Consider the following 12,393-nt stretch of genomic DNA (forward strand, 5'->3'; position numbering starts at 1 on the left):
CCAAATCCCCCCACAACCCCCCCCATCCCCATAGGGACCCCAAATCACCCCCCAAACCCCCCCATCCCCATAGGGACCCCAAATCGCCCCACAAACCCCCCCATCCCCATAGGGACCCCAAATCTCCCCCCAAACCCCCCATCCCCATAGGGACCCCCCAAACCCCTCTACCCCCATAGGAACCCCACTACCCAAGACCCCTTCCCCATTGACCCCAACCCCACTCACATTGCTGTATATATGCTGCTATTGGGGGGGGTCTCTTAAAGGGGCCGTGCCCTCACATACGTTGCTGTATATATGCTGCTATTGGGGGGGGTCTCTTAAAGGGGCCGTGTCCTAAAGTTGCTGTATTGGGGGTGTGGTCTCTTTAAGGGGGGGGGGTCTCTTAAAGGGGCCGTGCCCTCACATACGTTGCTGTAGATGTGCTGCTATTGGGGGGGGGGTGTCTCTTAAAGGGGCCGTGCCCTCACATACGTTGCTGTAGATGTGCTGCTATTGGGGGGGGGGGTGTCTCTTAAAGGGGCCGTGCCCTCACATACGTTGCTGTAGATGTGCTGCAGCGCGTCCCTGGCGCTGCTGACGCTGAGGTCGGTGTTGAGCGCCATGCGCAGCCCGCTGGCCGTCTCGTAGTAATGCAGCCGGTATTTGCTCGTCTGGAACGACACGAACCCGTCCCGCCTGCACACACACACCAAGACCCCCCCATATTAATAGGCATTAACACACCACGACCCCCCCATATTAATAGGCATTAACACACCACGACCCCCCCCCCATATTAATAAGCATGGACACACCACGACCCCCCCCACAATAAGAAGCTCAGACCACCGCCGCCCCCCTCACGTCCCCTATCAGTCCCCCCCAACCCAATGATTAGACCCCCCCCTCACATCCCCTATGAGCCCCCCCCCCCCATCCCTTATAGGCCCTCCCGCCCCCCCCTTCACCCCTTATCAGCCCCCCCCATCAATGATTAGCTCCCCCAACCCCATATCAGCTCCCTCGTCAATGATTAGCCCCCCCCTGCAACCCATATCAGCCCCCCCATCAACCATCAGCCCCCCCATCAATGATTAGCCCCCTCCCATAACTGATCAGCCCCCCCACCCTATATCAGCCACCCCCATCCCCCCCATCAATGATCAGCCCCCCCATCAACCATCATCCCCCCCACCCCATATCAGCCCCCCCCCAAATCCCCTATCAGCCCCCCCATCAAAGATTAGCCACCCCATCGATGATTAGCCCCCCCCATAACAACCCCCCCTCCCCCCAACCCATATCAGCCCCCCCTCCCCCCAACCCATATCAGCCCTCCCTTCCCCCCCATCCATATCAGCCCCCCCCCTCCCCTCCAACCCATATCAGCCCCCCTCCCCCCCACCCATATCAGCTCCCCCCTCAACCCATATCAGCCCTCCCTTCCCCCCCAACCCATATCAGTCCCCCCATCAATGATTACCCCCCCAATCACCCCACGCCATTAATGATTAGCCCCCCCCAACAATAAGCCCCCATCCCTCTCAGCCCCCCATCAATGATAAGCCCCCCAACACTGATTAGCCCCCCTCCCCCCATCACCCCCTCCAACCCGTATCAGCCCCCACACCAACCATCAGCCCCCCCATCAATGATCAGCCCCCCCACCCCATATCAGCTACCCCCCACACCCCTTTTCAATCCCCCCCACCCCATATCAGCCCCCCCATCAATGATTAGCCTCCCCTGCACCCCTATCAGATCCCCACCCCATATCAGACCCCCATCAGACCCCCCACCCCATATAAGACCCCCGCAATCAGCCCCCCCCACCCACATCGGCCCCCCTCACATCCCCTATCAGCCCCCCATCAATGATTACCTCCTGCTACCACCCCCTACAAGCCCCCCCCTTAAAGACCCTCCTAAACCCCCCCACATCCTACAAGACCCCCCCCCATAAAGCCTCCCCTATAGAGACCCCCCACAACCCATAAAGCCCCCCCCCCCACTCTACCCGCCTCCCCCTTCCTAAAGACCCCCTCAGTCTCCCCCCCCACAAGCCCACCCCCAATCACAAGACCCCCCCCACCACAAGACCCCCACCCTTAGGGCCCCATCCCCCCTCACCCCTCACCTCCTCCCCCACCCCTTAAGACACCAATCATCCCCCCACTCCCCATCAACCCCCTCCCATTAAGACCCCCACCATCATCCCCTCACCCAATTAATGACACCCTCCCCATCATCCCCCCCTACCCAATTAATTCCCCCTCAATGAATCCCCCAATCAGCCCCCCCACCCAATTTATCCCCCCCCTCCATCATCCCCCACCCACCCAATGAATCCCCCCCTCCCCATCAGCCCCCCCAATGAATCCCCCCACAGCCCCATATCTGCCCCCCCCAATGAATCCCCCCCCAGCCCCATAGCAGCCCTCCCCCAATGAATCCCCCCAGCCCCATATCTGGCCCCCCAATGAATCCCCCCCCAGCCCCATATCTGCCCCCCCCAATGAATCCCCACCAGCCCCATATCTGCCCCCCCAATGAATCCCCCCCCCAGCCCCATATCTGCCCCCCCAATGAATCCCCCCCTCAGCCCCATAGCAGCCCTCCCCCAATGAATCCCCCCCATCAGCCCCATATCTGCCCCCCCAATGAATCCCCCCCCAGCCCCATATCTGGCCCCCCAATGAATCCCCCCCCAGCCCCATATCTGCCCCCCCCAATGAATCCCCACCAGCCCCATATCTGCCCCCCCCAATAAATCCCCCCCTCAGCCCCATAGCAGCCCTCCCCCAATGAATCCCCCCCATCAGCCCCATATCTGCCCCCCCAATGAATCCCCCCCCAGCCCCATATCTGGCCCCCCAATGAATCCCCCCCCAGCCCCATATCTGCCCCCACAATGAATCCCCACCAGCCCCATATCTGCCCCCCCAATAAATCCCCCCCCAGCCCCATATCTGCCCCCCCAATAAATCCCCCCCCAGCCCCATATCTGCCCCCCCAATGAATCCCCCATCAGCCCCATAGCAGCCCTCCCCCAATGAAACCCCCCCCAACCCCATATCTGCCCCCCCCAATGAATCCCTCCCATCAGCCCCTCCAATTAATATGCCCCCCACCCAATTAATCCCCCCCCTCCCCATCAGCCCCCCATTAATCCCCCCATCATTCCGCCCCCAAATTAATCCCCACCCTCACCATCATCCCCCCCACAATTAATCCCCCCCCCATCATCCCCCCCCACCCAATTAACCCCCCCCAATTAATCCCATCAGCCCCCCCCCCAATTTATACCCCCCCCTCCCCATAGAGCCCCCCCAATTAATACGCCCCCCACACAATTAATCCCCACCTCATCATCCTCCCCCAACCCAATTAATCCCCCCCCCATCAGCCCCCTCAACCAATTTATCCCCCCCTCCCCATCAGCCCCCCCAATTAATCACCCCCAGCCCCATATCTGCCCCCCCCAATTAATCCCCACCATCAGCCCCCCCCCAATTAATGCCCCCCCTCCCCAATGACCCCCCCCAATTAATCCCCCCCTCCCCATTCATACATGTCAGTGGGGCTCATTTTGCCCACGAAGGATCTCAGTGAGAACAGCATCCCGAACATCAGCTTGAATTCCTGGGGGGGTAGGAAGAAAATGAGGGGGGGGAGGGAGACCCCAAAACCACATCAAATCCCCCCAAAAATCCCACATACCCCCCCCACGACTACCAATTCCCCCCCTATTGCCCCTCATTCACCCCCCAGGACCCTCAATTCCCCCCTATTGCCCCCCCCCCATTGCCCCCCCAATGCCCCCTATTCACCCCCAGTACCCCCAATTCCCCCCCCATTGCCCCTCAATTCACCCCCAGGACCCCCAATTCCACCCCCCCAGTGACCCCCAATTCCCCCCCCCACTGCCCCCTATTCACCCCCAGGACCCCCAATTCCCCCCCCATTGCCCCTCAATTCAACCCCAGGACCCCCAATTCCACCCCCCCAGTGACCCCCAATTTCCCCCCCACTGCCCCTCAATTCACCCCCAGGACCCCCAATTCCCCCCACTGCCCCCCATTCACCCCCCAATTCCCCCTCCCATTGCACCTCAAATCACCACAAGGACCCCCATCCCCCCCAGGACCCCCAGTTCACCCCCCAGGACCCCCAATTCCCCCCAGTTGCCCCCCATTCACCCCCAGGACCCCCAATTCCCCCCCCCCACCCCCCAGAGATCCCCAATTCCACCCCACAGTGCCCCCCATCCCCCCCATGGACCCCCAATTCCACCCCCATTATACCCCAGGACCCCTTATTCCACTCCCCCCACCCAGAGACCCCCAATTTTCCCCCAGAGCCCCCATTCACCCCCAACAACACCCAATTCCACCCCCCCAGTGCTCCCCATTTGCCCCCAGAACCCCCAATTCCCCCCCCCCACCCCCCAGAGATCCCCAATTCCACCCCACAGTGCCCCCCATCCCCCCCACGGACCCCCAATTCCACCCCCATTATACCCCAGGACCCCTTATTCCACTCCCCCCACCCAGAGACCCCCAATTTTCCCCCAGAGCCCCCATTCACCCCCAATAACACCCAATTCCACCCCCCCAGTGCTCCCCATTTGCCCCCAGGACCCCCATTTCCCCCCCCCCCACCCCCCCATGAATCCCCTCCCCCCCTTCTCCCCCACCCCCCCATGAATCCCCTCCCCCCCCTTCCAGTGACCCCCACCTCTCCCCCCGAATTGCCCCCCATTCTCCACCAAGACCCCCAATGTCCCCCCAGGACCCCCCCCAGGATCCCCAATTCCGCCCCCCCCCCCCATGCATCCTACCCCCCCTCCAAATAACCCCCAGTCCCCCCCCCCAGAGAACCCCAATTCTCCCCCCAAGTGGCCCCCATTCGCCTCCAGGACCCCCATTTCTTCCCCCTCACCCCCAACGACCCCCAATTCTCCCCCCCTATTGTCCCCCATTCACCCCCAGGACCCTCAATTCCCCCCCCCATCCCACCTCAAATGCTCCCAATTTGCCCCCAGGACCCCCAGTCCCCCCCCCTTAGGAATCCCCTTCCACCCCCCTGGACCCCCAATTCCCCCCCATTCTCCCCCATTGCCCCCCATCCCCCCCAAGACCACCGAGTCCCCCCCAGGTGGCTCCCATTTGCCCTCAGGACCCCCAATCTCCCTTCTCACCCCCCTCCAATAACCACCAATATCCCCCTCCCCCAACAGGACCCCCAATGTCCCCCCAACCGCCCCCCAAAGGACCCCCAATTCCCCCCCCACCCCCAAGGAATCCCTCCCCCCCAAAAAAACCCCATTTCCACCCCCCAAGTACACCCCATTCTACCCCTGGACCCTCAATTCCCACCCCCCCCCTCCCCAGGACCCCCATTTCCCCCCACGCCCATGGCCCCCAGGACCTCCCACCCCCATCAATGACCCCCATTTCCAGCCCCCAAGTGCCCCCCATTCTACCCCTGGACCCCCAATTCCCCCTAACCCCCCCATGAACCCCCCCCCAAACGACCCCCAATTCCCCCCCCCCATTGACCCCCAGTACCCCCAATGTCCGTCCACCCCCCCCAGGACCTCCAATTCCCCACCAAGCCCCCAAAACGACCCCCAATTCCCCCTCCCAAGTGCCCCCAGGACCCCCAATATTCCCTCCCCCCCCCCCCCCAGGAATCCCGTTTCCTCCCCCCAGTGACCCCCAATTCCCCCCCCATTGCCCTCCATCTTCCCCCAGGACCCTCAATACCCCCCTACATCCCCCCAGGACCGCAATGTCCCCCCATTTCCATCCCATTGCCCTCCATCCCCCCCCCCCAAGACCCCCAATGTCCCCCTCCCATCCCCTCTAAGTGCCCCCCAATGTCCCCCCCATCCCCCATAAGTGCGCCCCAATTCCCCCCCATCACCCCCCAGGACACTCAATTCCCCCCCCCCCATCCCTATCCAGGACCCGCAATGTCCCCCCCTCCCCCCCCAGGACACCCAAATCCCCCCCCGACCCCCAACAACCACCAATTCCCCCCCCAAGTGCCCCCAGGACCCCCAATGTCCGCCCTCCCCCCCCAAGTGCCCCCCAATTCCCCCCAGTGATCCCAATTCCCCCACCATTGCCCTCCACCCCCCCCCCCAGGACCCTCAGTGTGTCACCTCCCTCCCCCCCCAGGACCCCCAAATCCTTCCCCCCGCCCCATGAATCCCCAACCCCCCCCAAAGACCCCCAATACCCCCCCATTGCTCCCCAGGCCCCACATTCCCCCCCCCCCATTTGGATCCCCAGCACCCCAACATCCCATCCCACTACACCCCCCCTCACCTTTAACCCCCCCCCCCCCAAAGACCCTCCCCCAAATTACCTCTTCCTTGGGGATCCCCGCCTGCCTCCTGCGGTGCCATTCACTGTAATGGAGGCAGGCTCCGGAGCGGTCAAAGATGTACAGGTTGTGGATGGTCATCTGGGGGGGGGGACAATGAGAGACCCCCCCCATATATACAGCATAGGGGGACCCCATTATGGCCTATGGGAACCCCAAACCTTGACCCATAGCGGGAAGTAGGGGGGACAATGAGAGACCCCCCCCATACACAGCATAGGGGGGACCCCATTATCACCTCTGAAAACCCCAAACCCTGACCCATAGGGAGAGATGGGGGGGGACAACGAGAGACCCCCCCCATATATACAGCATAGAGGAACCCCATTATCGCCTATGGGGGCCCCAAACCCTGACCCATAGGGGGAAATGGGGGGGGGGGGGACAATGAGAGACCCCCCCATATATACAGCATAGAGGAACCCCATTATGGCCTATGGGAACCCCAAACCCTGACCCATAGGGGGAAATGGGGGGGGGGGGGACAATGAGAGACCCCCCCCATATATACAGCATAGAGGAACCCCATTATCGCCTATGGGGACTCCAAACCCTGATCCATAGGGGGAAATGGGGGGGGACAATGAGAGACCCCCCCCATATATACAGCATAGAGGAACCCCATTATGGCCTATGGGGACCCCAAACCCTGACCCATAAGGGGAAATGGGGGGGGGGACAATGAGAGACCCCCCCCATATATACAGCATAGAGGAACCCCATTATGGCCTATGGGGATCCCAAACCCTGACCCATAAGGGGAAATGGGGGGGGGGACAATGAGAGACCCCCCCCATATATACAGCATAGAGGAACCCCATTATCGCCTATGGGGACTCCAAACCCTGATCCATAGGGGGAAATGGGGGGGGACAATGAGAGACCCCCCCCATATATACAGCATAGAGGAACCCCATTATCGCCTATGGGGACTCCAAACCCTGATCCATAGGGGGAAATGGGGGGGGACAATGAGAGACCCCCCCCCATAGCACCCCCAGGTTGTGGATGGTCATTTGGGGGGGGTGACAATGAGAGACCCCACCCCATACACACACCCCATATTACCCCCATTACCCCCCATCACCCCATTACTCCCATTATCCCCCATTCCCATCGCTCCCAGTGCCCCCCGACACCATTACCCACCTTCTCCAGGCCCTCATAGACCCGGCTCCCAGTTCGGTCCCGGTTCGGTCCCGGTTCGGTCCCGGTTCGGTCCCGGTTCGGTCCCGGTTCGGTCCCGGTTCGGTCCCGGTTCCACCGCTTCCCCCGGCCCCGCCGTTACCTCCTCGCCGCCCCCCTCACTTCCGCCCTCAGTCCCATTAATCCCCTCTAACGCTACTTCCGCTTCCGCCCTCACCCAACATGGAGGCGACGGGCAGGCGGAGAGCTGAGATGTGGGCGGGGCTGTGGGCGGGGCTAAACGGTGATTGACAGCTGGACGGGACTAGGATTGACAGCAGGACGGGGATAGGGGCGGGCGTGTCCACCCATCTCCCCCCATAACCCACCCGTGTCCCCACATAACCCCCCATGACCCCCAACAACCCACCCACGTCCCCCCCCCATCCCCCATAACCCCCTTATGTTCCCCCATGTCCCCCATTAACCCATCCATTAACCCCCATCTCCCCCCCATAGACCCCATAGCCCCCCATACCCACTCACAACACCCAACTCCCCCCCCATTTCCCCCCTATGCCCTCTCATCCCCCCCATTACCCCCCCCCATGTCCCCCCATCGACCCCATAACTCCCCCATACCCCCCCACGACCCCCAACTCCCCCCCATTTCCTCCCCGTTCCCCTCTCATCCCCCCCATTACCCCACCCATGTCCCCCCATCGACCCCATAGCCTCCCCATACCCCCCCCACGACCCCCAACTCCCCCATTATCTCCCCCATCGCCCCCCCATAACCCATCCAGTAACCCCCATCCCCCCCATTACCTCCCCATGTCCCCCCAATACCCCCCATGTCCTCCCATAGACCCAATAGCCCCCCATACCCACCCATGACCACCCCCAACTCCCCCCCTTTACCCCCCACGCCCCCTCTATCCCCCCCATAACCCACCCATTAACCTTCATACCCCCATGTCACCCCCATAACCCACCCGTGACCCCCATCGACCCTATAACCCCCCCACCCCCCCCCCATAATCCACCCATGTCCCGCCGTCACCCCCATAACCCACCCATCCCCCCCCCATAACCCACCCATGACCCCCATGGACCCTATAACCCCCCCATCCCCCCCCATAAGCCACCCATGTCCCCCCATCCCACCCATAACCCCCATCTCCCCCACATATCCCACCAATGACCCCCCATCGCCCCCCATAAACCCCCTAAACCCCCCCATAGCCCCCCATCCCCCCCTTCCCCCCCATTACCCCCCATAACCTCCCCCATAACATTCCCATCCCTCCATAACCCACCCATGACACCCTATCCCACCCATCCCCCCTATAACCCCCATCCCCCCCTATGACCCCCTATAACCCCCCCATAATTCCCCATCCCCTCCTATAACCCCCCATGCCCCCCCAATAACCCCCTATAACCCCCCCATCCCCCCTATCCCCCCCAATAAGCCCCCCATACCGCCCCATAAACCCCCCAATAACCCCCTATAACCCCCCATCCCCCCCAATAACCGCCCCATCCCCTCCCATGTCCCCCCATTCCCCCCATAACCCCCCCACCATAACCCACCCATTACCCCCGAAATAGCCCCCCCCCATACCCCCACTCCCCCACCATGACCCCCCCATCCCCTCCCATGTCTCCCCATCCCCCTATAACCCACCCATTAACCCCCATCCTCCCCTTCCCCCCCACCGTAACCCACCCATTACCCCCCCAATAGCCCCCCCCTCCCCCTTACCGCCCCCCATCCCCACCCTTCGCCCCACGTGACCCCCCCTCCCCCCCCTTTCCCATCACCCAGTCTCCCCTCCCCATTTCCCCCTAGTGCCTCCCCATCCTCCCCCCATAACCCCCCCATCCCACCCATAACCCCCATCTCCCCCCCATATCCCACCAATGACCCCCCATACTGCCCCATAAACCCCCTATAACCTTCCCTGACCCCCCATCCCCCACCCATGAACCCCCCCATGTACCCCCCATCCTCCCCCCATAACCCACCCGTGTCCCCCTATCCCCCCCATAACCCCCCCATAACCGATCCATGATCCCCCATTCCTCCTCATTATCCCCCATGACTCCTCTCCTCCCCAATAACCCCACCATGTCCCCCCATCCCCCCCCATACTCCCTCCATGTCCCCTCCCCATGCCCCATCTCCCCCCACAGTAACCCCCCCATCCCACACCATACCCCCCTATAACCCCCCCATAACCTCACCATCCACCCCATAACCCACCCATGACCCCCCATAACCCCCCCAAAACCCACCCATGACCCCCTATCCCCCCCCATCCCCCCCACATCCCACCAATACCCCCCCATCCCCCCCCATAAACCCCCTATAACCCCCCATAATCCCCCCATAACCCCCTATCCCCCCACATATCCCACCTATGACCCCCAATCCCCCCCCACAGCCCCCCCAAAACCCACCCATGACCCCCTATCCCCCCCCATCCCCCCCACATCCCACCAATACCCCCCCATCCCCCCCATAAACCCCCTATAACCCCCCATAACCCCCCCATAACCCCCTATCCCCCCACATATCCCACCTATGACCCCCAATCCCCCCCCATAGCCCCCCCATAACCCACCCATGACCCCCTATCCCCCCACATATCCCACCTATGACTCCCAATCCCCCCCCATAGCCCCCCCATGACCCCCTATCCCCCCCATGCCCCCATATCCCACCAATGACCCCCCATCCCCCCCATCACCCCCCAATAACCCCCCCATACCGCCCCATAAACCCCGTATAACCCCCCATAACCCCCCCATCCCCACCCCACCCATAACCCCCATCCCCTCCCATAACCCCCCATCCCCCCCACACCCCACTATAACTTCCCATCCCCCCCCATCCACCCCCAAAATCCCCTATAATCCCCCCATTCTCCCCCATAAACCCCCTATAACCCCCCATCCCACCCCACACCCCCCAATAACCCCCCATACCCCCCTATAACCCTCCAATAACCCCCCATACCCCCCCATAAACCCCTATAACCCCCTATAACCCCCCATAAACCCCCTATAACCCCCTATAACCCCCACATCCCCCCATAACCCCCCATGTTCCCCCATTCCCCCCCATAAACCCCCTATAACCCCCCCAATAACCCTCCCCTCCCCCCCTCTCCCCGCATCTCCTTTCCATCCCCCTCTATGCCCCCCCCCATAAGACCCCATCCCCCCCCATCCCCCCCATAACCCTCCCATCCCCCCCCCATAATCCCCCATCCCCCCCATTCGCCCCACATGACCCCCCCCATTCCCATCCCCCAGTCTCCCCTCCCCCCCCATTTTCCCCCCAATGTCCCCCCATCTCCCCCATAACCCACCTATGTCCCTCCCACAACCCCCCAATCCCCTCCACATCCCTTTCTCCCACCCCAATAGCCCCCATCCCCCCCCTTCCTCCACCATAACCCCCCGATGTCCCCCCATGACCCCCTATCCCCCCCCATCCCCCCAATAACCCCCTATAACCCACCCACACCCCCCAATAACCCCCATACTCCCCAAAAACCCCCAATAACACACCCATCCGCCCCATACCCCCCTATAACCTCCCATCCCCCCCCATAAACCCCGTATAACCCCCTATAACCCCCACATCCCCCCCACACACCCCCATCTCCCCCCATTCCCCCCCATAAAACCCCTAAAGCCCCCCATAACCCCCCATTCACCCCAACCCCCCATCTCCTTCCCATCCCCCTCTATAGCCCCCATCCCCCTCCATAATCCCCCATCCTCCCCCTTCGTCCCACGTGACCCCCCCTCCCCACCCAATTGCCCCCCACCCCCCCTCCCCCCCCATTCCTCCCGTCCCCCCTTTTCCCATGCCCCAGTCTCCCCTCGCCCCCTCAATCCCCCCCCCCCCCCATTTAATCCTCTTATACCATCAGCCGGAGGATATAAGGATATGGGGGGGGGGAGGGAGGGGTGAAGAGGTGGTTGGAGGGGGGGGGGATCGGATTAATAGACCCCCCCATTAATAGACACCTGAGACCCCCCCATTAATAAGCTCCTGGGACCCCCCCCCACTAGAAACCTGAGACCTCCCCTCAATAAATACCTGGGGTCCCCCCCCATTAATAGACACCTGGGACCCCTCCCATTAATAGACACCTGGGACCCCTCCCATTAATAGACACCTGGGACCCCCCCCATTAATAGACACCTGGGACCCCGCCCATTAATAGACACCTGAGACCCCCCCCCCCATTAATAGACACCTGGGACCCCCCCCATCAATAAACACCTGGGAGCCCCCCATCAATAAACACCTGGGAGCCCCCCACTGAAAACCTAGGACCCCTCCCCCCCCATTGGAAACCTGGGACCCCCCCCACTAGAAACCTGGGACCCCCCTCCATCAATAAGCACCTAGGACCCCCCCCCACTGGAAACCTGGGACCCCCCCTCAATAAACCCCTGGGAACTCCCACCCGGACACCTGGGACCACTCCCCATCAATAGACACCTGGAAACCCCCCCCCCCAATCAATAAATACCTGGGAACCCCCCACTGGAAACCTGGAACCCCCCCTCAATAGACACCTGAGACCCCCCCCACTAGAAACCTGGGATCCCCCCCCTATCAATAAGCACCTAGGACCCCTCCCCCCACTGGAAACCTGGGACCCCCCCCTCAATAAACCCCTGGGAACCCCCACCCGGACACCTGGGACCCCCCCATCAATAGACACCTGGGACCCCCCCACTGGAAACCTGGAACCCCCCCCTCAATAAACACCTGAGACCCCCCCCACTAGAAACCTGGGACCCCCCATCAATAAGCACCTAGGACCCCCCCCACTGGAAGCCTGGGAGCCCCCCTCAATA

General features: G+C 62.3%; 1 protein-coding gene across 1 annotated transcript; it reads right to left on the reverse strand.

Moving 5' to 3' along the window:
* Window positions 1–437: 437 nt before the first annotated feature.
* TRAPPC1 (trafficking protein particle complex subunit 1) lies at window positions 438–7,730 on the reverse strand. Its single transcript, XM_085524263.1, has 5 exons — window positions 7,646–7,730; window positions 7,528–7,592; window positions 6,361–6,459; window positions 3,557–3,627; window positions 438–681 (listed from the first exon to the last, which is right to left on the reverse strand). Exons 3-5 carry the CDS (start codon window positions 6,457–6,459, stop codon window positions 453–455), a joined length of 399 nt encoding a protein of 132 aa, XP_085380389.1. The 5' UTR covers window positions 7,528–7,592; window positions 7,646–7,730; the 3' UTR covers window positions 438–452.
* Between the last annotated feature and the right edge of the window lie 4,663 nt (window positions 7,731–12,393).

This window comes from Coturnix japonica, chromosome 26 (genome assembly GCF_054131305.1).
Source record: "Coturnix japonica strain WE chromosome 26, WE-NBRP24, whole genome shotgun sequence".
NCBI lineage: Eukaryota > Metazoa > Chordata > Aves > Galliformes > Phasianidae > Coturnix > Coturnix japonica.